This window comes from Scomber japonicus, chromosome 20 (assembly GCF_027409825.1).
Source record: "Scomber japonicus isolate fScoJap1 chromosome 20, fScoJap1.pri, whole genome shotgun sequence".
Taxonomy (NCBI): Eukaryota; Metazoa; Chordata; class Actinopteri; order Scombriformes; family Scombridae; genus Scomber; species Scomber japonicus.
The window spans coordinates 10,869,229-10,894,995 of record NC_070597.1 but is presented as its reverse complement, the minus strand read 5'-3'; the positions used below and the strand labels follow the sequence as shown (position 1 = coordinate 10,894,995).

Sequence of the window (25,767 nt, the reverse complement as noted above, 5' to 3'; positions counted from 1 at the left end):
CAATGAGACTGAGCTGTTTGAGCCAAAGAATCACAGCAGCAGGCAGAGCACACCCCCTTTTTGACCTTGCTTTGTCCAGAGCATGCTACTGCATCATCTCTAGCCCGCCAGCTAATGACATGTTAAAGGCTTAATTGGGGTAGCGCAGCTGAATTAAAGCTGGTTTATTAATCTGTTTATTAGATCAGAAGCTCATAGATACTGTTTTTGGGGTGAGTTTTTTTTGGACTCATGCTACGCTTTCGCAGCTAATTTGGAAACGGTCTTATCATGGTCATTATATAGTGTGTTGTCCTTTTGCCCTGTTGCCCTTTTCACATAATACATAAATGACCTTCTCTATTCATTATTATGCTGACGAGGCAGTAATTTACTCATCAGTGCCCTCTATTGACAAAGCTTTTTTGGTTATAAAAAAGGCCCAGATTGAGTTTAAGCCTTTACTAAATCAAGAAAAGACTAATTACATGCTCTTCACCAGATCCCAAATGAAAGGTTTTACCATTAATATAATATCTTAGCCTCAAATTTAAAAAGTCCGACGTTACAAGTATTAAGGTATCTGGTTGGATGAAAATTATCTTAATCTATTTACCACTTTATGTTTTGAAAATGTGTTTTTTAAGAAATAAGCAGTGTGTCTCTTTTAGCAATAAAATGCATTTTGTACAGTCAGCGTTTTTATCAGTGTTTGACTATGCAGATGTAATTTACATGCATGTCACTTCCCATACCCTCAAATCCCTTGATGCTGTGTATCCCTTAGATTTATTGCAGATGACAGTTTTAGAACCCATCATTTTTCCTCTATGAGAAGGTGGGGTGGACATCAGTTACCACTCGATGGGAACAACACTGTCTTTTTTTATTTATTTATAAAGCCATTCTAAGTAAGCTAGCTTTTAAGAGTTAGAAATATGAGATGCCGTACACGTTCACAAAAATGTTTGACCTTGGATATCCCCTATATGAACACAGAACTGAGAATAAACTGCATTCACTCAATATGCTCTTTATAGGTAGAATACGCTTCAGGAATAAGCTGTTAGATGATGTTTTATATATTGAATTCCCATTTACATAATATTTTATCCCTATGTTATTGTACTCAGTCTTTTCCTTTGTGTTCTTGTTGTATTTTGCGTTGTATTTATGTTTGGTATAAGAATTTTGGTTTTGCACTTTTTACACTTTTGTTTGTGTATTTGAAGGGCACCATAGTAAATTGGTTTCCCCAGATTAAATAAAGGTTATCTATCCATCTATCTTTGTGACCAAGCACAGAAGGGAATAACATAAATGAGTTTAACATAAATTAGTAAAAACCTAAGCCCAATATTTTTGTGAAGTTAGTCACAACAGATGTGTGTGGTCTGTTCATTTGAAAAAAAATTAAGTCTAAAAAGAAAAAAAGATCACAGGTTGTAGCATCCCACCTGCATACACTTATTTCAAGTACTACAAATATAAAAGGGCAGTGGGTTTGGAACAGCACTGATTCCATCCATATTTTATTCATAATTGTTTGCTAATAAAGTGAAAATCTGCTTTTTGAACCATATGGCGCGGTTGTAGGAATGGGAAATGCAATATGGTGTATTAAGATAATAGATCTGTACTCATTTGCCTAAGAGAGTGTGAATGTGGCTTCTGTCTGCAAGAGAGACCGATAGAAAGATTGGGAAAAAAAGAGCAAGTAATGTGTCTATGTGAGGGGGACCATGTGTGTGCCCAAACATCTGCTCCCACAGCCACTATGCAACACCATCATTTTTCTAGTGTGAAAAGTCTATTAACCTGATTTGGCAAAGTTCACCCCTGCTAGTCATGTGCCTTTGTCACGTATGCTCAAGCCATGCCATAGACAGCTATTCAAAACTAACATGGTAAGTGCCACAGTTCCTGGCAGAGCGAGCCTGGAGGGGACCTGTCCTGTGTTTGACCTGAAGCAAAGCAATCAACCTTTGAATCAAGCCGTAGATAGCCCATAACACTTTTAATTTACTCAGGTGCTGATTTTCTCTCTCCCCAGCTTCTACACAGTAAATGAAGTCCATAAATTCCAGTATTCCAGGCCAGTGAGGAAGGGAGAGAAGGATCCTGACAATGAGTTTGCGGTAATTATTGTTTTTTCTCAACTCAACTTAGCTTGTCCATATTCTCATAGTGGTTTGATGTATTATTTGTCAAAATTAAAAAAATATTCCAAGCATAATGTCATCAATCAATTTTATCAACTTGCATTTCTAAACATATCATGAAGGCTACTAGATATGTCCATTTTTGCTCTACAGACAATGTATGTATACATTTTCAGGGCCCAACAGTAGATTTGAGAAATGGATACCAGGCAGATCACATCCTACTTCTGCTTCCTAAAGTTGACAAGATGCTTCTAATCGTTTATATTTGGAGTGATAATGATCCTGCATATTTATATCCCATATTTTAATCATAGAAAAATATTGCCTAGCGTTTAGTGCTAAGCCTATTACATAGCATGGATTACTTTTCTTTTTGTCTCGCAATCTCACTCACTCACTCACTCACTCACACACACACACATATTAACCACAAACACAGACTCCTCACAGTTATACACACATACATCACTAAGAATAAGTGACTCAACTCAGTGTAAAAAATTGCACATTTGCAAGGTGATGTACTTAGCAGGGTAAATTACAATAGGAAGGTTAATGATCTCCAAGTCGGATCAAATGGTTTGTCAGTCTTCTCTGATGTCAAGCTGAAAAGGGCTTTTCATTTTTAATTTAGCTTTGATCCAGTTTCTGCTTTTTTCATTTTTAGACATCTCTGTAACACTACATCTTCTCTTGTAATTTAATATATGATACTACTGATTTATTGAGTTTTATACTCAGTTTTAGTTGTTTCTAGCAGAGGAAAAACAGTTGTAAACAAGGACAACCAGACTAAATTGAATGGTTGACAGTCATTTAAATCTAGCTCAGATTCTTATGAATACATTTTGTGCACAATATCCAGATTGAAAATGACATGGGCAACAATTTAAATCCTTTCACGCTTTTCTTCCATGTGTTTACTTTGGCATCACTTCAGTAGAACAGGATTATGTATTTAATTCATCTCAGTCTTATTCTGTAATGTTGACAGACTGACTGGACTCAGAGACGGGTGATGGATACCTATTGCTAAACATATTGTCTGTCTGTCAAATCTGTTCAACATGTCAGTATGCTCACATTTCCTCCTAACCTTTCCACAGTAAGTGAACAGTTAGTGTGCTCTAAAGCTCATGTTCTTTACCTTAATAGTTGAAATGGGGATATGATTTTCTTTTCTTCTGGTACACCAATAGAAAATGTTCAAATGTTGAAACCCTCTTGCAAGGGAAATCATCATCTCCTTTGTTGCTAAGAGTCATTATTTCAGCTCTGTGATGTGTTAGAATACATTCCATCTTATTTGGGTGAGTGGGTGTTAATGAGCTGCCGTTCAGACAGAGATAGTGGACAGCTCCTTCCCACCAACACACCTTCATTACATCATCTCACTCTCATTCATGCAGCAAGAGTCGTAAAGCTTGTTTGAATATGAGTCGGCACAAAAACAGCTGCAAATGTATCCATTTAAAGTGCCTCGTCACGTAATTAGTTTTCTGTGCTGTTTTCCTTTTACAGAGTTTTAATTTAGCGTCTTTTGTCATTTTGTTTACAGAACATGTGGATTGAGAGAACCACTTACTCAACAGCATACAAACTTCCTGGCATCCTGCGCTGGTTTGAAGTCAAGTCAGTTTCCACAGTGAGTATGGCTAAAACTACATGTCCCAACTTCACCATTTGCAGATTCTCACTGCACTTTGTGGGTGCTTTCCTGGGAAGTCTGCAAGAGTGGAGGGCTGTCCACAATTCATCCAGTCTGCAAGGGCCCTCAAGCGGACAAGCTCTGCAAAATAATTATTTTTGATGATAGGCTTAATGATGTGGATTTGTTAGTTATAATCTGCTAAAGTAGGCGGGCAAAGGTTGGTTTTTGTGCGTCAACAATGTAAAGGTACTCAGTTGAGGATTTAATAATATTAGCAGTGTTTAGCATTTCATGTAAAAAGAAAATCTCCTTGCGCATTCTGACCAGATTTGTTGAATGTAAAGCAGCAGAGCTGCACATATCAGAATCAATAAGAACCATTCACAAAAAAACTTCAAAGTTAGTTACAGAGTCAGAAATTTCAATTTCAGTTTAAATATTTGAAGTTTTACAGTAAGTCCTGTCACTGTGAGCACGTCACTGTACAACTCCGCGAGGGTTCGGCCTACAAGTCCAGACACTGGACATTTGGATTCAGCCTATGAAGAGCCTGTGTTCCAAGCAGGCATCCTAATCAGATGAGGATCTGCAGTCTTGCTCAGAGGCAATCGATATGATTTGTCCACTTAAGCAGTATAGGCAGCTGTGTGGATGCTGGCGTGCCACCCCCTAGACGAACGACAGGCCATGTTCACTCTCTGCCAGAGGGTCCACATTGATTCACCAAGCACTCGTTAAAACCTGTTTCCACTGAAAATAGCTACACAGCAAAAATACAACTAGACGAGAGTTCAGGACTCACTCGCTGTTGATTGATTTGATTACTGTTGATTAGAGGATGGTCTGTCTGCAACAAATGACTTGAGTGTTTACTGTTGCTCTTGAAATGGACACATTTCCCCTCTCCCGCTTGAAACAGCTTAAATTGTATTATTTTAGCGCTCTTGTTTTAGTTAAATAAAATGCTTACCCTGTGTCTCCATTAATCTGCTCATTACTTTCTTTATTAATCAATTAGTTGATTTGTCTATGAAATGTCAGAAAATGCCCAAGGTTAGTCAATGGTTATGTCTTTAAATGTCTTATTTTGTCCAAACAACTATTGGAAACTGACAGATATTCAGTTCACTATCATTTATGGCAAACAAATGACATCATCACATTTTAGGAGCTAAAAACAGCAAATTTTCGGGCATATTGACTTAAATGGCTATTAATTGTTTGAGAGTCAAAGTAGTTGTGGAGTATAGCATATGCACAAGATGCCCCTCATCCATTGTGTTATTGGTTAGTCCCAAACAAACTAATCCCAAAACTCAGCATAATTAACCTGGTAAAATATTCTGTGATCAATTATTCTTTATTTGTCATTTTAATTAGTAACTGTCATATCTGTGCTGGAGAAGTCTCAGAAAGGGGCAATTTTCACGGAGGTTATCTTTAGCCAGGGTGCTTTCTACAGTGTGCTCAACCTGCATTCACAGCTGCCAAACGGCACCATATAGCACCCACACACTGGCTGTTTGGGTATTTAGCTCACTATAATTGTCCTTCTGGTCGCTACATCCTTAGTACAATTTTGTCACTACACAGACTTGATCCCCCTAACTCTCGAGTCCATGTAGTGAAGTGTTATTCTCCATCGGCACACTAATTCAGAGCAGAGGCCTTTTCCTTCAGGCAGGGTTGGAACATACTGTCAGAAGCAGCTTGCCCTCCAGATGAGCCAGGGAGAGGCCAGGTCCCCTAGGTCAGACTCTCTATTTAAAGCTTAATGACTGGGCTGAGATTCACCAAGCTAAAGCCTTCCATCTGACAATGCTTTTTATCAAGCTGGCCTGAGACATACCGGCACAGATTGGAGATTTGTCTCCCTGGCACAACATCTTAATTTTTTTTGGCAGGGGCCTAAATCTGACATTTACGCAACAAGCCACTCATCTGTCTTCTAAATTCTTACTAGCAAGCTGCAAGGAGGTGATTTTTTTTCATCCAAAGTAATGTGATTGCCCCCCTATGGAGTTTTGCAGATTGGGTTAGAATTTGCTTTCACACCGGTAGTGGAACTAATGACAGCATTTCCAAGTATTATATTCATCTTTTCTCAGAATTGCCAATCATATCTTGTTGACATGGGAATTAAAATTTCCCTACACCAACACACTATCCATCTTCATTTGACAGTTGCATGTTCATGTATGGGCACAGTGGAAAATGATTCATTGCTGCTGCTTTATTCTACATGATTTATGCGTGTTGTTAAGCTCACCTTTAAATAATCTATTCTTGGTCACTGTACTCAAAATGTTTCCATTTCATGTTGGGATTATTACTGGAGACAGTAGTGATGTATGTTCATATATACTATGGTGAATATGTGCTACAAATATTTGATGACACCTTCACTTATTGTGGTGCACAGGAGGAGATCAGTCCACTGGAGAATGCCATGGAAACGATGCAGCTGGCCAATGAGAAGATCAGCAGCATGGTGCAGAAGCATCTTAACGACTCCAACCTTCCCATCAATCCCCTCTCCATGCTGTTGAATGGGATTGTGGACCCAGCTGTTATGGGGGGTTTTGCCAACTATGAGAAGGTAAACAACAAGTTCTTCATTATTTATTACAAAAATGAGTATCCGTATCCGGTTCATTTGATCATACCTGATTTCAGCCTTGAAGATCCCTGTCATGACAGTTAAGGAGCAACCCTAATTCAACCCTAAATGAGAGTTTATAAAAGTAGTAAGGGGTTTCTATAAAAAATGTATTTGAACATCAATGCACAGAGACAGTTTTTGGTAAAGAACCTTTTTTGAATAAAATATGACGGGTGCGTGCATATATTTTGCCTGTTTCCAGACCGCAAATTCTCACATATAACAGCAATGTCAAAGTTGCCCAGCAGATGTCACCATTTTGACTATTATATGCTCCAAAATGGCGGCCCATTTTCAATACAATTGCTTCAGATGACTCAGTTCTTCAGAAAACTTTGTTGCTCTCATCACTAATGCTGGCATGGTACTCCTGAATCTGATCTCTGATGAATATTATAGGTTAAATAATAACAGGAAACAACCTTTTGTTTTCTGATAACAGGTTGATTATCTTGTTATCCCAAGATGACAAAGCTCCATTTCTTGAAATGACAAGTTCCTTTTATCAAGATAACCTAATAATTAACTTGTGATCTCGAGATAACAGTGTTAAAAAAATAATTGCAAGCATGGCTTCCGTAAGCCTGGCTTTGTCCAAAGGTTAAAAAAAATCCGCCTACCAGCACCTCTAAAGCTCATTACAGACATTACATGACTCCCTGGAGTCTTGACGTCATATCGGGGTTGCCAGGCAACCAGCGGAGACCAAGAAATAGTCTGACACATAACACCCCTTTAAAATGACAACTTTTTACTTTTAACATTAAGTTTTTGTATTAAACCAGTAACATGCAGGGAGATCTTTGCCTGGGAGGACAGTGATGTGGCATCCCACATTCATATTCCACATGGATAGATCAAATTAGTTAGGCTATATAAATCAACAATTTATGCGTAGAGTCTACTGCAAAGTCATTCAGATATGAATACACAATCAAACCTAATCAATGGACACATCTAGCATGCAATGTGTTCACATATTGTAGACTTATACAACACAATAAACACCAACAGAAAGAGAGAGCGCTCGGTGTCAGCCCACTGATGAGTAGAAAAAAAGTTCATTCACTACCACAGACCTTTTTTAAAGGGGAAATTATATTTGTAGACAATGTCCATGTGCCTATCCCTCTGGACAAAGATGTCAATGTTGTAATGTCAGTTGTTAGGAGTATTACTCAGTTCATACATTTCTTCATAAGAAAATGCTGAAAATCTATTTATGTAAGAAACAGCCATGCTGACTGCCACCATTAAGTTATCAGTGCCAAATGCTAGCTGCTAGCCAGAAAAGGGGGCTAAGCGCAATCACTGTGGCATTAACTCGGGAAAAAAAGTCTTATATCCACATGCAGTCAATATGTCCTTCTAATAGGTGTTAATGGTCTTTAAAACCTAGGAGGCATTGCTACATGTAACAAGCTAACTGGTTAGCTCACTCATGATGCCCCAGTAGATGTCATTAACATACTCATATCTGTAACATGCAAAAGGTACACTAGCTCTGTGTGTGCGCATTCCAGTGCGAGAAGGAGTGTATGTCACATGATATTGAAGGGACAGTGGATTGTAGGAGCAAGAGCATATTGTACTAAGTATACTAAGTATACTTAAGTATAATCCTGAGACAAATTATGAATAATGAAAATGGTCACTAAAATAATGAATATGAATAAATGAATAATAGATACAACATTATGCAATCTCAACATTTCCTTTTAGCTAGGGTGAATCACTGCTTACCCTGACTGCACATCACTGGATTACACAAACAAAATATGTCAAATGGAGAGCTTTAGAGGTGCCAGTAGAAGGAATATGGTTTTGTTTGAACAGAGCCTGACTCGATGTTTCCCCTTGCTTCCAGTCTTTGAGCTAAGCTTGGGTAGCCATCTGCTGACTTTAGCTTCATATTTAGCATACGTGATAGTGGTTTCAGTCTTCCCATCTAACTGTCTGAAAGAAAACAAAACAGTGTTTCTCAGTTTCAAACCTTTCTTTGGACAAAGGGTCTTCCATCACATTTTATATTCCTGAAAAAGAATCATGCTTGTGATATTTAATTTTACATGTGACCTCCACATATTAAGGCTGAGGCGGTAGTAATACACTTCATCAATTTCTGATATATCAAACTATATTCAAAACTATTTCAGATGAACCACATTTTATCAGGTTTGATTTCATACTGTGAAATGATCTTGAATCTAATCAGAATCTCATGCATATTTCATACCAGAGAAGCTTTCATGCCATCAGCCTTTTATCACTAGTGACTACTCACTCATATATTGTTTTTCTCTCAACATCATAGGTCATCATGAATCTGGATTTGTTCAATGTGACCCAGGGCACTTTTTTTTCCTTTGAAAAGCTCAACATAATCTTCTTTGTATCCTGTTTTTCATCACACTTTCAGTGATCTTACTGGTTTATGTGCTGCACACTCTATTTACTGCAACACATAGCAACTCAAATGGAAAAGGAAACTGTTTTTACCTTGTGCTTGATGATTAAAAAAAAGTGATAGTCTGTTGGTTTCCCAGCATATATCACGACCTGGAATGGATTCGTATTGGTCTGTGGAAACGATGCAGTATAAGTCAGAGGAGTGACGTGAATTCTTTGCCCTTAGGTCACTCCTTCATCTCAGTGAAATAGTGCAGGTGGTGGAGGAGAGACGGATGTCTTGACTACATTTTTCTCATCTCCACAGCCCCTCCCAATGCTTCACTCCTTGGCTCGTCAATTTTTTCTTCCCCGCTTCAATTTTTTTTATATCAAAAACTCTACATTTCAGATCATTCCTTCCTCCTTCCCCTGTACTTATACCTCCTCTTCTTCCCGACACACAAACACATGGTACTTACTCTATAATCTCCTCTCACTCTTCTGCAGGCCTTCTTCAATGACAAGTACATGCAGGAACACCCAGAGGACCTTGAAAAGATAGAGAAACTGAAGGACCTTATTGCCTGGCAGGTGAGACTAAAACCTAGAATGGTCAAGTAAATCTACTGTATATGAAATTCATATGAGCATAGTAATGTATCATGCATTTGTAAAGTATCTGTGTGTCTCTGTCACCAAAGATGTCTGGGTTCAAGGCAAATTACCATGACCAGCTCGTCACAAATGTCATGTCATATTCTGTGGTATACTTTTTTCCCACTGCACATGTAAAGAGCAGAAGGAGTTATCATCTACAGGCAGCCAAATACTGAGCATGGATTAGGTGGTGTAGTGTGAGAAGCATGGAAATGTGAATTCATGCCACTTGGCCTTTCAGCAAAATTGAGCTTTCTTAAATTGTGTAAATTAGCTTAAGGCTATCCATTTAGCCCTTCAGGTTCTGGGTCAGCGACCTCATATGTATATTATTACGGTTTAAATTATTAGAGTCAAGTTTATTAGTAGAATCAGGCCCAGAAATGTAGTTGTTACAGACCCCGCAGACACCAGGCAGTGTGTTTTGTCGCCTGAAAGTTATTTATATACGCTGTGGATGGTTCAAATGCTGGACAATGCTTGTTCTGTTCTGTATATGCTGGCATTTATGTCTGAAATCATGTCACCTTACTAAATCACTGCTACTGCAAAAAAAAAAAAAAAAGAAGCCACTCTGAAAGGTTACAGCTGAAAATATAATATCGTTTGAAGAACTTGTGAGTGCACTGCCAAGAGTGCCCAATGACAGTAACTGAAGTGAGCAGGGGAAAAATGTGTTAGAGTTCATTGGAGATAATAGCGAGGGAAAGTGCTGAACCAAACATTCTGAAGTTAAGGAGGATGCTCTACTGCGTGAAGAGACAGCGAGAGATCAACGTTGGCGGTTTTGCGAGCTCCGCACCCTCACTGAGCCTGAAGGAAGTGCACACACAGCAGGCAAGAAATCGACACACATTGTTGGAATCCATCGCAACACAGAGCTTACTATGAAACTCAACAGATCTTTAGCTCATTTGTGGCTCATCTTTGATCAATAAACTACTGCCTATCTGTGCTTTCTAGAAGAATAAAGAGAACTTCCTCCCCTTTGGGATTTTAGTGTTGTTCTCTCTCTTTATCTCTCTCTATCTCTCTGTCGCTATGGGAACTAGGGGTCACTTTAATACTCAGGAAGTCATTGTTTCCTCCCTTATGGTTCACCTAGGAGTTGAGGGTGGATACAAGCAGTTCTTCTTACTTCCTATCGCTGGTTGCAAGGAAAAAGAAAACTAATTGAATTTGCAATAGTTGTTCCCCTTTCGGTTGTTGGAAAATAGGTCATCTTTATCTTTATCTTTGGTGAAATTCTGAATTTAAAAACTTGTCTTTTATGTTTGTGAAACCTTTTGTCTTTTTAAGGCACAATGATTCACACAGAAATATGCATGTCTTGTATTGGCTTTGACATTAAAGTAATGAAGTTTGATGTCATTTGAGATGTTGCACACGTAATTTAGGAGGGAGCAACGCTTTTTTTGCAGAAGTAAGACTTTTTTATAATTACTATTTTCCATATGAGTTGTTACACCAGCTTTCTTTATTCATTTTTTGAAGATATCCAAATAGCATGTGGAAATGTTATAAATCACTGATTGAAGCAGAATTTGAAAAAGCAGATGAGGGTAACCTTAAAATAACATGTTTCTACTTCATCACTCCTTGAAAGAAGTGAATATAAAAAATACATACCTCTCTAACAAGTTTGGAGTTTGCAACTGGATCTCAACTTTAAGACCTATCAGTTATTTTTATATCCATCTTGAAGCAAAGCCACGGAACAGTGATGTCTGAAGGATGCTCTTTGTTCAAAGCTTTGTGTCAGTGGCAATGCAGTACCCTAAATTCCTTTTCAGCATCATTTTGAGATTTCAGTTGAGTGAAACTGTGTCAGATATCACACTGCAATTTTAAAATGATCCCCTACCCATAAACCGCAGTTCTAATTAGTGAGAGCTTTGTTGTAGACCCCAATTGTACAAGTATGAGATAAAATTCTCATGCTTGGCAACTTTGTTAGGTTAAAAATGTCCTTCATGGCCTGTTAACAAAGTGTTTGGAATCAAGATGACGTCTATCTCCAATCCACAACAACAAAGAAAATACTGAGGTAGTTGTGTGGTGGGTTTTTTTTTATCACAGACACATGTCAGAAAAAGCAAAAATATGTTTTCTGAACCCACGCCAAACACACACAAGGAACTTTTAAAGAGATGACTAAGGTAGAGCTGTTGATTTGAAATTGTATCAGCTGCCTCCTTGCCAGAATCAGCATGCTTGTTTATCTCACATCTTGAATCTGTCTAAATGAGATAAATGAAGGCAAACTTGCTCCAATAAACAAACTAAACAGGAAGAAATGAGCCAGCGTACACTGTTATTCTGAAATACCCATTGTCCACATTTGGTAAGAAAGAAAATGGGACTAGCAATCAGGGAATTAGATATAAAAAGTTCCAGTTAGTAAGTGCAAGTTATGTGTTCTGTGATGTTTGTGGTTATAATTGGCAAAAGGCCCAGACAGAACCCTAAATTAGTAGCTAAAACTTCTCACTGACTGCAGCATTACCCACTGTGGCTGTGTGATAAATTGAATCGCAGACCTTTTCACCCAGGGCATCAAGAGCATGTTCAAATGCATGTAAACAGCATCTGTGGGAAGTCAAAAGTTGTTTATTTTTTCAATTACAGTTATGTTTCTTATATAGTCTTTTGATGAAGGTTTTTGCTTGGGCTTTTGGTCCCTTCATCTTATAAAGAGTGGAGTCTGTCTGCTTACAAGTCTGTCTGACTCACCCCTGGATGTCTACGTCTCCAAGACCTTTCTGACCTTCATGAAAGGTCTTAATATGTCATCATAGTCTTAATACCAGGCATCTCAAAGGCAATGTGGCTGTCCCAGCACCCCAGGGTGTGGCTCAGAAGTCTGCTCACTATGCATTAGAGAGGGATAGAATGACAAGGTTCAGCTAAGGATAGTGGGCACTGAGAGACCCTGCTGATATTAAACAGTATGCCATTTTGTTCATACTGCTTAATATCAGCAGTGTCTCTCTAAGAAAGAGAGAGAGGTACAGAGAGCAATTTGGTGTTAACAGCTATTTTTTAGGACGTTTTGCAGAAAAGGGGGTGCAATTTCGTACAAATTGTGCCCACTCATGTATACATAGTTGATAATTTGCCAAAAAATTAATACTCTTAACAGTTCTGTAACTGACAGAAAATACAAAGTTTCTCATGTGTAGCTCTGTTTATGAAACTGTTTATTAGCATTATATTATTTCATTAAAATTCTATAATGAGCAAATTTCTTAAAATTAATTGCTAAATAACTACAGATTACTCATCAATTCCCAGAAAACCAATATAACATTGAAGGACCTGTAAAATAAAGCATTACCAACTTTTTATGAGTTCATAATGTCCCAGTTATTTACTCCATATTTAACGCTATGGTACTGAAAAATGAACCCACATAGACCCAGGCCTGAGATACTAGAAACTTAACAAGTTCTTATACATAACTTGTAAGGTCCCTGACACACCAGCGGACTGTCAGCTGTCAGGCGACTGCGGTAAGAGTTTTTTTTTCAGTGTCTGTTGGCAGTGTTGGAACCAGTCAGCAGCACTAATTGTCCCTTTTTGGTGGCCAGTTGATTGAACATTTTGAACTGATAGCAGGGGCAGCTGGTAAAAGAGAGCTTGGTGTATCAGCATCCTTAGAAAATAACTTTGTATTTACACAACAAGCAGACACTGAACAACATGAGCATGTGCTGTTGTAGTCTTGTTTCTGGCTACCTGACCAATATCTAATCACCATTGTTGCTCTGATTTGGTCTACCAACTCTTGACAAAAATATCTGGTCCTTTTGTTGCACCAGTTTAGTATTAGTAGGTGGTTCATTAGAGATGTGATACTCAGCCAGATATTACCTATGTGTGTGTTTTCATTACACCTGTAAAATATCTTGTACTGTATGTACTGTATCACGCCATTTCTTCTAATATGACTTTTCATTGTGAATCCACCTTTTTAAAGCCAGCACTGTAACTGTTGTTGTGAGGCCTTGACAAAAGCTTTTTTAGTCGATGATGCCTGTTAAGATGACCAAACAAAACCTCTGGCCTTGCCTCATCATCCTTGCTAGCATTTCAATGTCTCATACCACACAAAGATTTCTATACAGTGCTCCAACTTCATGCTTTTCCCTTTGTAAAAGGAGAAAAATGTTTCATAATCCATGCTACATACATAGAGTCTATACAGCATACATTAGTTTGTGCAGTGTTACTCTTTTGTAAGCTAACCGTTTAGATATTTAATCTATGCTAGAGTTTTTAAAAGCATCCCCGGGGCTCCAGTGTCTAATTAGCTCAATTTAGTATCTCATACTCATATCCCGATCATAAACCAACCCTCTCCTAGAAAGACAAAAAAGTTATTGTATCTAATTAAACTATTGAACATCATGTGTGTGTTAGCAACCTTGAGCCTAAGTGTCTTCCACGATTAGCTTATCTCCGTGCAGCCACCAAGCAGAATTCTGTTGCCATGCCGCCACTCAGTCGCACTCAATCATCCTAAGGTCTATAAAAAGATGTGGGTATCCTGGGAGACGTGAATCTTGCCTCAGCTTTCACTCTCGCTGTTTTTTTTCTCCCCCTTTCTGTTTTTTTGTCCTTCTTACTCCTCTCTCTCTCTCTCTCTCTCTCTCTCTCCTCTCTCTCTCTCTCTCTCTCTCTCTCTCTCTCTCTCTCTCTCTCTCTCTCTCTCTCTCTCTCTCTCTCTCTCTCTCTCTCTCTCTCTCTCTCTCTCTCTCTCTCTCTCTCTCTCTCTCTCCATCTCTCTCTCTCTCTCTCTCTCTCCATCTCTCTCTCTCTCTCTCTCTCTCCATCTCTCTCTCTCCCTCTCTCTCTCCATCTCTTCATCTCTCTCTCTCTCTCCATCTCTCTATCTCTCTCTCTCTCTGTATTCTTACTCCTAACCCTCTTTTCCATCTGTTTCTCTTTTCTTTTACTTAGCCTTCTCTCCTCTCTACTCTCTCTTCCAAGAGGTCCCAGCAGTGATGATGAAGGTGCTCAGTATCAGGGGAAATCCTTGCAGTGTGTATGTTGCCTTCTCTCATTTATCTTCTTGTGCCAGAGCTCTGCTTTAGTAGCATATAGCACAGTAACTAAAATTCAGTGAGTGAAATATCCTGAATTTTAGGCTCTATGATCCAATCTACAGTATCTCTTTTCAGGGTGCTGTCTTATGCTGCTTCTCATATCATAGCATTCTGTTTAATGTGTCAGTGCAGTCAGTGTATTTCATGTGGCTGAGATCCTGGGGTTATTATTATCAGTAACATTGTATAGATGTGCATTTCCACATTAGTTATCCACCCCCCCCCCCTCCCTTTTAATAAGCCCACTATGTGTTGAAATGTGTGTAAATAAAACATGCACTGAGATTATTACTAAAGGTTGCATCATGAAACTGAAATGGTGTTGTGTGCCAGCTGAGTGAAGTACACTCTCGCTGCTGTGCAGGGGCAGTTTACCCTGAGCGAGAAGGAAGAAAGGCATTGCAGGCTTTGTAGGGAATCAGAGGTTAACACACACACATACATGCACACAATCTTCTCTGTACTTGCCCACCTATGCCAGATACTTCACATACTTCTTTGTACTCAAAACAGATTCTTTGTTCCGTTTGCTCAGGGCCTAGATGAATTTTGTTAGCTGTAAAAGCCACCGTTTTTAAGATGGGGCACAAGATGCACTCTGCAGTTTAGTGTTTTCTTGTTTTTCATGTGTGCAAATGCACCACTCTGACCAGGACCAATTAATATAAATGTATGAATTAAATCCCCTCTAATGTGGTTTATTTTTTTTTGTTTTTACTTATTCATAAGTGTAAAAGCAGAAGCTATTCTCCTTGCACTGTTAAACAGTATTTCTCACTTGTAGCAGGAAGACAGTCAGGGAATACTTTTACAGTTGCCATGGGAGAGAAAATGTCTGCTATTACCACATCTGACTGTTACATCTTTACTGCTTTCTGGTCGGTTATGCTGCAATTTCTCACTGCCTTAACAAATTCAAAGACAGTATGTTGCACTACAAGACCAGGCTCTGAAGAAATAATAATAACTTTACCTGTGATTTCAACTGGCACTGGGGGAGAAAAAAATACCCTCTAATGCTTGGCCCTCAAGGAATGAGGCTTCCTCCTCTTTCTACATTTAGTCAGCATTGCTGAAGATGACTATGGCACTGGGGTTTCCTAATTACTAGTTTTCAGCAGTTTCAGTCTCTCCCTCTTTCTTCCTCTCTCTGTCTTCCTCTCTATCCTTCTACCTGAGCTGCTTAGATTTTGTTATCCATCAGCTGCCTACAGTGTTAGAAGCAGCAGTGTGCCAGAAAAGATGCATTGCGTCTTTATTTGCGTCAGAGGTGAGGTGTATACACTACGTGCTCATACATGAAGTCTGCCTGTACTTTCTCATTGGTATGTGCAGTATACCAGTGTTGTGATGTGTTGATGTTGGTGGTGGAAATGAGAGGAGGAGGAGGAGGAGGAGGAGGGGGGGGGGGGGTGTAAGTCTACTACCAGCTGGATAAAGTTGCAGTGATGTTTCATTTTTGTGTCACACTTTCACACTGATGTACATTTACTGGTTATGCTGAGTATGCACAGCCAAGCCACAAAAGGTTGTGTGTGCTTAATTGGATATATTTCGTGCGACAGTAGCGTATTCCTCTGATGAATGAAGAAGCGACGTGTAGCTGACCTCTCATCTCTCTGGGATATGTATGCATGAAGTTTTCTTACTCCACTGTCTTGCTTCAACAGATCCCGCACCTCGCAGAAGGTGTTCGAATCCACGGAGAGAAGGTCACAGAGGCACTGAGGCCTTTCCATGACCGTATGGAGGCGTGCTTCAAGCAACTGCGGGAGAAAGTGGAGAAACAGTATGGGGTTAAGTCCCTGGTAAGAGCTTTTACCAATTTGTCTTTTGCATGAAAAGTGCTTTGTAGTGATTTTGGTCATTTTTAGCAGGCACTAATGGGATTTGCAGCTATTTCTAATGTTTATTTTGTTTTGCTGAGAATTTTTTGGAAATTGATTTTTTTTTTCTTATTATACCTTTCAGAAATGCATTATGTTGAGTCCTCCTGTTCTTTCGTTCGGTCTGGAACACTCGTAGTTTTATTCATTTATTTGTATATTTATGGCATTTCAACCTTGACAGACTACTTTACTTATTACTTTATCTGAAAAGGTTCATTCTTTAGTATTTCACATGGTTGGTATGTTTAGAGGTAATGGACATGCCACAGAAAAACATCTTTGAGTTCATGTATCATTCCAGATTATTTATGAGAACATGTATAATTCTTAGTTTGTTTGACCAGCTTTAAAGTTGCAGGAAACTTGATTTTGAATTGTCTTTCTTCCATATCTATACATAGAATGTGACGTTCTGTGCAAAGCAGTTAAAATTACAGGAAACATCTAATAACTAAAAATCACTGTAGTCATTTTTGACTGTCAAAGAAATGCAAGTAAAATCAAGACAACCACTGGAACAACAAAACCATATGGAGTAGGTGTCCATGGTGACATACAAACCTTATTTTTCTTGCATTTTTCTTCATGCACCTTGGAAGTAGGTGAGTTGTGCTAGAAATCCCTAATCTGGTCAGACATAAATATGGCACACAATGCAAAGCTAACAGAAAAGAGCAGTGCTAAACTGGTTTAAAACAACTAAGAAACATTTGATGACCTTCTCTGAGTCACAGATATAATCATTGATAATAAACACATACTCTATTTAGCTATAGATTCATACTTTTGAGTTTCCTGTACTTTCTGTTTCATGTTCCACTTAGAACATATGTGTCAGACTTGCATTTTAGTTTTAGCTGAAGTCAGCTCCTGTGTAGTGGGGTGCTGCTGGGGACCACCTTTTCCTCTCCTTTTTAAAGATTTAATTGTTGCTTGGCGAAGCTCTTCCCTCAATCTCGCCTGAGGTAATGGGGCCCTCGCTCAATTTAAAGGGAGATGGTGATGACCTTTCAAACAAGAGAAAAGCCATCCCTTTCTAGGGTGTGATAATAAGGTTATCCTATCAGATGTGTGATCGCTCCTTTCTTCGCCTGAAATGACTTTAAATGCAGAAAGGTTCATCGTGAGAGATACTGTTAACACAGTTTTTTTTATTTCAGCAGGTTCTTTTTTACGGAAACACTGAAAATAATAGTACCACCAAAGCTCTATTTTCCCTTCAACTAATGTTGCTGTATGTAGGATTAGGACAAACTGTGGATAACATTCACCCTTACAGTTTACCTGAATATATGTGCATCATCTGTAGGATCCCCCTGTTTGACACAGCATAAAATGAGCACTTTTTTTTTGGGTATCAAGGTATTGACAAATCACGCTGCTAGAAGACATATACAGTGTATGTCATGAATAAGGTCTGAAAACCTTTGCCAAGGACCAAATAGGGATGTCAAGAGAGGTTGTACTGTAATGCTCACTAAAGAAAAATCCTTCCAATTATAAATCCTTTGCAGAAGTAAAAACGAATCTTGACTGGACTAGATATTGTGATGAATAGAAGCAGCCAAAACCAGGGCGCAAAGCTGTTCAAGCCAAAGCAGAAGTGTCTTAGAGTTAAAGTACTACTGACAGTGTCTACATGCTGACTCAAAAGATTACTGTACTTATCTTTTTAAAGCCTCACAATCTTTCTCAAACTACAAATGTTTGTTTGTTTGTTGTTTTTTTGTTTTGAATCACACTGATGCATATCCAACTGCTCATTTTCATTACAAGTTTGTTTTGAGATAGTTACTTGACAATATAAAACAAGGGTGTGATGTAATGATTGACAGCTGTGACAGCCACTCTCAAATATCTGTCAGCCTGACTCTACTGCACAGACTCTGGCTCCAAATAATGTCATGCAAGCAAGATGGGAGCTCCCAAAAAGGAGATATTTTGGCTTCAGTTTTGCATAGACATCACAGTACATTATGGTTCCCAGTGAATGAGTGAACAAGAAATGATTTAGTCAATCTGCTGCCGCCACCACCAAGTCACAGTTTGTTTGTGTTCGGGTTCAGCTGTTGACAAACCACTCTGAATACTTAACACCACAAAAGTAGTCAAATGTAGTCTTTTTAAACAGTTTGACTACAAAGGTGGCAGTTTGGGTAACCATGTGAGAATACCCCACAGTCAGAGTAACAGGAGGTTTCCCTGCTTGTCTTCTGACGACATTGTGCAAATGCAAAATACATTGTTATTGTTTGCATGCTAACACGCTAAACTCAGAAGGCAACACTGGTAACTGGATAAACATAGCTACTGGCTATAGACTTAGTCTTGTGAGAATAATTCTTCTTTTTAAGAGATATTAATGTCAGAGGCTACAGTCTATGAATAACGTATGTAAGATAATATGTACTATGTGATGGTTTTTCACAGTACTACCATTCTTAATACCTGAACCCAACGTAAAAATTCAAGAGAACTTTAAAGCCACAGGGAGTTTTAAGATGAATTATTTTCTGAAAGTTTCTGTTTTTCTGTTTCTCTGCGGTGTCAGCCGGCAGCAGATGAACGGCGGGGTCCTCGTCCTCACTCCATGGTGCGCTCCTTCACCATGCCCTCCTCTCAGAGGCCACTGTCGGTGGCCTCAGTCACCTCCATCTCCTCTGACAACTCCCCCTCCAGACCTGGCTCAGATGGGTAACCTGGTTCTCTTTTCCTTAAGGGCTTAAAATGGCTTTTTGTTATTCTATACGAGCAGTTTAAATAATAATAATCCCTCTTGTGAGATAATCGTTAGATGCTATTTATGTATGGAAGAATACCTCAGCATCTTGTTTGGCATGATTCAGTATGTAATACCAACTTTAAGGCTTTTTTTAAGGCTACGTTAAAATGAAGTAAGTATATACAATTCGACATTGTCCTGCATACTAACCCTGTAAATGATTGATAAAGCTCCTTCAGGTGCAGAGACTAGGAAGGAGAAGGACATTGTTTGATTGACTATTATCATACTATCTTTTATTCAGTTTTGCCCTGGAGCCCCTCCTGCCAAAGAAGCTGCACACCAAGTCTCAGGACAAGCTGGACCGGGAGGAGCCCGAGAGAGATCGCAAAGAGAAAAAGAAGGAGAAGAGGAACAGTAAGCACCAGGAGATCTTTGACAAAGAGATGAAGACTACAGAGATCCCACTGCAGCCCGCTGAAGCTGTTATACTTTCAGAGACGGTATTGAAAAAAATGACCTTCATGGAATTTGTTGCCTTATGTCTTACTCTTTTTTTCTCCATCCTATAGTAACTCTGCACTCTTCCTTTCCTTTCATGTATTTATTTATTTATTTAAATACACAAGTTAACACAAGCTCAATGGTATATGTTGTGGATATTCATGATTCACAAAGAGGAAACTAGGGAAGATGTTAAATGCAGAAAAGTGAGAAAATGTCACTTGTTCACAAATACAGTATCAGATACAGCTTTTATGCTTGACACTCTCAGACAGCGTCACACTACTTTCATCTTTGTGTTATCACTGACATGTCAGGGAACGCTTTTTCCACAGTTTCTCAGGGATTCCTCAGCATGCTGGTGACCACTGATCTTTTTTTTTTGTGCCTCAAAATTTATGTTCAATGTTCAAAATCAAATAGGAAGATGGCCAAGAAAATGTGCTTAGTACATTCATGCTCTCAGAAGCAATATTTTCCCTATTTTGAAATTTCTAAGAGCCTCTCTTTTTCGTCCCCATGAAGTTTGTGCACAAAATAACTAATAAAAAGAACAAAGAAAGACCCCTGTTGGATTTGGTCTTGGCTTGCTGAAATCAGATTTTGACTTTATAGACCCCACTGCAGCAAGTCACTAAGAAAAGAAATGAACATTGTATCTCAAGCAGAGTCTTTCAAAGTCAAGTCTTTATTTATTTTTCTTTTACCATCTCACATGGCTCACTTTCCTACCACCCGACAGCTCTCACCAGTCCTCTTTTCACATTTTTTTATCGTCCCCCTCACTCTGCGGTGCTCATGTCCCTCTTCCTCATGCTGTGTCCATTACAGCAGAGAGGTGGCACTGTGTTCTGCATGCCCAGTGGGAGTACTCTGTGGCTTGCATCATTAAAGATAAGGCTTGGAATGGGATCCAAAGGAGGCCCCAGGCAGTGATGGTGCCGTCTGGCTTGTGATACAGGAGCCTCCTGCCTCGGGGGTCAAGGGTAGAGCACCTAGGGGTCCCTAGTAGTTACTAAGCAGTTGTAGGATATGGTAGTTTCAGCTGAGGGTATAATTTGGAGCACAGAAATAAAGAGATTTTTCACTCGCTATACAAATTTCAGTTTTGTGTTTTTATGTTCTGGAAAAGAAAAACCTTCCCCGAATAAAGTGTGCTGTTATTTTCAGTGTCTCCCTCGTGGCTAACTGTTTGAGTTTGGCCAATTACAAAGTTGTTTGTTAATGTAGTCTACAGTGTGGAATAGCCCTGAGGACATATCTTTTCATATTCAAATTCCAGCCATAATAAAGCTGGGAGAATGCAGTCTTGCATGCAAACAATTATTCGTAACCACAAATAAGATATTGCAACCCAACGAGCACATTTATCCAAATGGTTTCTCCTTTAGGAATACAAATAACCGACTTAATATGCGTGTAGATACACACACAACATTCCCAAAGGAGATGTGAAACTAATTTTCTCCTTTAAATGATCTTTTATTGATCTTTTGTTATATTTCATCATAGAGTCAACTTACTTGCCACACAATAAAATGTGTTCTCAGTCCTGTTTTATTGACGTGGTGTGTAATTTACCACTCAGTCATGACTCAATCTCTGACATCGTTTTTTGTTTGTTTGTTTGTTTGCTCATGACAGATCAGTCCCCTGCGGCCTCAGAGACCAAGAAGTCAAGTTCTTAACCAGCTGGGTGGAGACCGTCGCCTCTCCGTGTCTCCCGGGCCCCCTTCTGCTTCCTCCAACTCCTCCTCCTCACCGGGACCTCCACCCATCACCCCCAGGAGCAAACCCTCCTTTAGCCTGCACACTGTTTCCAGTGAGAACAATTTTATGTTGCTCTCACTCCCATTCCAACACATCAAACACACTCAAAAGATCTTAGGATTGGAGCTTCCAAAATCTCTTTAGGCCCTCTCTGCCTCCCTCCGACTTTGTTTTACTTCTTGCATCACTGTTACCACATGCCTTGGTACATGTGATGACGCACAGTTAAATTTAAGTCAGAGCGCTGTGCATGTTATTAGCTACACTTCTTTAAATGGCCATGCAAACATAACTGTCAGCACCCCAGAAATACCTCTAAATGTGTCTCTTTGTCACTTGGCTGGCTGCTAACACTAGGATCACACATAATGGGCTCAATGTGTTAACTCGCTCATCAAGGTCTGCTATGGCTGCTTCAAAAATTAGCATCTTTGCATTGTGATATACAGTAGCACTACTTCAAATTCACATGTAATGCCTCTTAAAGCTTTAAAAGTGAAACATTTCCATATGTGAGATGCAGAGATGCAATTAATTACTCAGCTGAAACTGTTTCATCACAGTATCTTAAGTCAAAGCATTTTTGCATAACACATCTGCAGTGTGTAGCAGCTCAGTACGTTATGGATGAAAGGAGCACTCCATTCATTTTGTGTTACCCTTCTTAAAAATTGTGGAGAGACATGCATTTAACAAAAAAAGCAGCAGAGGCAGAGATCACCTTACTTTTAGTTGATTGTATTGGCCAAGCTCCAAAAACAGTGGATGCTATGCTTCCCATAGTAAAACTCTAATATCATTGCAACTAATAGCATCTTTTGTTTGGATCCTCCCTGTCTCCAAGCCAAGATAACCCTAATGACATCATTAGGGTTGAGCATTGATCATGGAGATAATCGTTTTGTTTTAAGATTCACTCACTAGCTTTTTGGTAGGTTTGCTAAAGCACCAGAAGACATTATGCAACTAAGTATTACATCCAAAGAGTGCTCAACTTACCTTGATGTGAAATCAGTTCCCCCAAGTGTGTGTAGGATTTTGTATATCTTGTATCTCTTGTACTTGTTTGTTTCTTTAAAACATTAATCTGGGATTTCCCAGAAAAAAAGTCTGTGATTTATTTTGAGTCCTAGGTGTGCTATTTTAAGATATACTGCTTATATACTTTGATGATGAATATGAGCTAATGAGCGCCCTCTTGCACAGATCTGGAGCTGAACGGGATGGGATGCTCTGACAAAGGTGAAACCCCTCCTCCACTGCCTGTGAAAGGCAGCACAGCTGATTACGGCAACCTGCTAGATAATCAAGACTTGACGAGTCCCTCGACGCCTCCACCGCCCCCGCCACATCAAAGGGTAAGTGCTTTAATTAGGGCTGAGAGGAGCTCCTTAATGATGCATGGCACTTATAATGAAACGAGAGGCCACTACACACACTTGACATTTCGGGTCAACCTCTACTATCCCTTAACCCTGTGCGACCTGTGCTACTGTGCGTGTGAATGCATGTTCTACAATCACGTTTGTGCTTGTACTGCATTTATGCGTCATTTTTGTAATGTGTGTCACAGGAGAGTGTAGGCATCAGTCAGTTAGCAGCAAGGGCCTACACCCACCGTCCACCCCGCTGTTATTTATACTCGTTCTCCTCAGCCGGCCCGGCACTCAGACGTGATTGATTGGATGATTACTTTACCTCTCACATCCATCAGGAGCTCTCCCGCTGTTAATCAGTGGCTCGCCTCTCCACACTGACCGACGTCTATGCTAGCCATCCTCTCGCCTCGCCACTCCGTTAACTAATCTTATTTATCCACTGTCACGGCCCATGGACAGGTAGTATAACGGAGCCTCTGCACACAGTGTGACAGCAGGCCGACGGTAATGTAGTGAGAGCAGATGTTAGGAGACTGAGTGACAGCCACTCTTCATTTACAGTCCTTGATGGAGGCAAAGGTGAGGTCATTGAGATGTAATTACTCCTTCTCTGTTATCTTTGTGGTGAACTGAAGAGTTTTGGGCAGGAAATGCAGATGGATGAAAAATCTCAAACATGTTAGACATCTTCTATCTTGATCTAATTATTTAAATCAAAATTCCAGAAACCTCATTCTCCTTCTACCTCTGGTAACATGATGTTCAGCTAATATAGTCTTCAAGCCCTAATCTGTAATTTTGGATATCATACATACTTAGTAGTTGGACAAACAACAAATCATAATCAAATACATGTTTCCCTGCAGTATACCTGATGTCAACAGCATTAGAGGACATGAATAAGTTAGATTCAGGTGTGTGTTATGTTTGAATTAGACCCAGACAGGGCCTGCGTGTCTACCAGTTATTTTGTCAGACTTCTCATGAGAACCAGACAGAAAGACGAGCCATTCAGATTTTTTTTTTGCCTCCTCTTGCTTAGTTTGACAGGTCTCAGAGTGTGCTCCATGAAGCCATTGTTGTTGATATTCCTGATTCAAAAGGTCTGTCTCTGGCCCTTCCTGCCAGGTTCACTCAGCACACATATGCAGATGTAAAGCTCTCGGCTATGTCAAAGCAGGAATTGAAGGCACCGCGGTAACCTCATGTGACAGAACAACCATCTCTAAAGACACAAATGTTATGTTATACTAAAACAAACTGTCATGTGAGATTGTTATCATTGAATTTTGTTGACGGTGCATCCTTTATGTTTACATATTGATTTGCGATTAAGTGTCTTTACTTGTCAAAACTCGATAATTCAAGGTGAATATTTTGTTTGCAGCACGTACCACCTCCTCTGCCTAGCAAGACCCCCCCTCCGCCTCCTCCCAAGACCACCAGGAAACAGGCATCCATCGATTCAGGAATTGTACAGTAAACAAAGACGCTGACAATAGGACCAAACAACAACACTGACAACACAACAAAAAAACAACGTCGACAGTAACCACTTCCCCTTTTAAAAGCGGTTGTTTTTACCCACACATTCCTCGCCCCAAGTCCCAGCTTGACAAGATGAATACCTCACTGCGGCCCGCCCCTCTTATCATCTTTTTTTTATTTTCCATTTTTGTTTTGCCTTCAGTTTTAAGATGATGCAGTCTGCAACAGGGAGCATGTTGCACAGATGAGTAGTCACTGAATTTGTCGACGCTGTCTCTACGACAGACCATGCCACTTCCAGACTTGACATGACATGAGATTGTGTTCAGACAGATAAGCTTGGACCAACAGCTTTCCAATATTCACCCGCTCTTCAAGTATATGAGAGCTCATTTAAAACATAATTCCTCTCTCTTTTATCCATACACTCCCACTATGTACAGAGGTTTGTATATATGATTTTATTTTATTTTGTTTCAGGTTTTTTGTATGTGATTTGATTATGACTCTTTTTGTATTAACGTATCATTAGATTAAGTGGCATTTATATGAAACAAAAAAAAAAGGGCTTGTAGGTTTTGAATTGACAGGGACTTTTAAAGAGTTGGTATGTAAGAGCCTATCATGGATTTTATTGGTAAAAGTTTGGAGTGCACATACAACTAACTCCTACCACATTATCATTGTTCAGACCTTGTCCTAGATTGCTGTAACCTTGGATTTCAATAATATTGACTGTTCCCAATTCACTACTGACATGACTTCTGAATAAACTTCAAATGTATGTATTTTTAAAAAAGAAAAAAAAAAAAAAAGATGTCTGCCTCATTATTTTGTCTACAGCGAGAGGTGCTGAAAATAGATGTGAGTGATTGCACAGTTTTGAAATCCAAAACAAACTGGCAATCTGTAGGTTTCCTCTCGTCAGCTGAACGCTGAGCTACCACGCTTTCTGTTCTTGCCTGCTTGATTGACAGCCATCACAACACTGCTGCTTCATTATCAACACACAAGAGCTTTATACCGGGACGTGTTGCGCAACAAAATCACTTCTATATAGGCGAATGCAATATCATTTACATAATGTGTCCGCTCACCAAGTGATCACTTCAGTTTTCAAAGCTTGAAAGCGTGAAACTGGAATGTGTCCCATATTTGATAAACAGTTGAGAGGCATAGATGAGCCAACAAAGCTCAGGTGCCAGCTTTGTTGAGCAATCTTGAATTCTTTGATGGAAACCGCAGAAGGTCATATTCATTAAAAGCTGCTTTCTTCACACTGCTGCTCCATAGCTCACCATCAGAATGTATTTCATCATTTTAATGTTTTAATGTTTTGGTTTTGTTTTTTTTGTTGCTGCTGTTTGAAAATTATAGATTGGGCATCACGGGACTCCCATCC

At 39.4% G+C, this 25,767-nt stretch overlaps 1 protein-coding gene across 1 annotated transcript in view; it reads left to right on the top strand.

Annotated features, from left to right (window-relative positions):
- Positions 1 to 25,164, top strand: part of dock1 (dedicator of cytokinesis 1) — a 183,175-nt gene extending 158,011 nt beyond the window's left edge. Inside the window, exons 43-52 of the mRNA XM_053340789.1 lie at positions 2,033 to 2,117; positions 3,703 to 3,789; positions 6,218 to 6,394; positions 9,356 to 9,439; positions 16,284 to 16,421; positions 19,054 to 19,196; positions 19,529 to 19,727; positions 21,373 to 21,550; positions 22,705 to 22,856; positions 24,265 to 25,164. Of these exons, the coding sequence (XP_053196764.1) occupies positions 2,033 to 2,117; positions 3,703 to 3,789; positions 6,218 to 6,394; positions 9,356 to 9,439; positions 16,284 to 16,421; positions 19,054 to 19,196; positions 19,529 to 19,727; positions 21,373 to 21,550; positions 22,705 to 22,856; positions 24,265 to 24,360 (1,339 nt within the window). The 3' untranslated portion in view covers positions 24,361 to 25,164. The remainder of the gene's footprint in view (positions 1 to 2,032; positions 2,118 to 3,702; positions 3,790 to 6,217; positions 6,395 to 9,355; positions 9,440 to 16,283; positions 16,422 to 19,053; positions 19,197 to 19,528; positions 19,728 to 21,372; positions 21,551 to 22,704; positions 22,857 to 24,264) is intronic.
- The last annotated feature ends 603 nt before the right edge of the window (positions 25,165 to 25,767 follow it).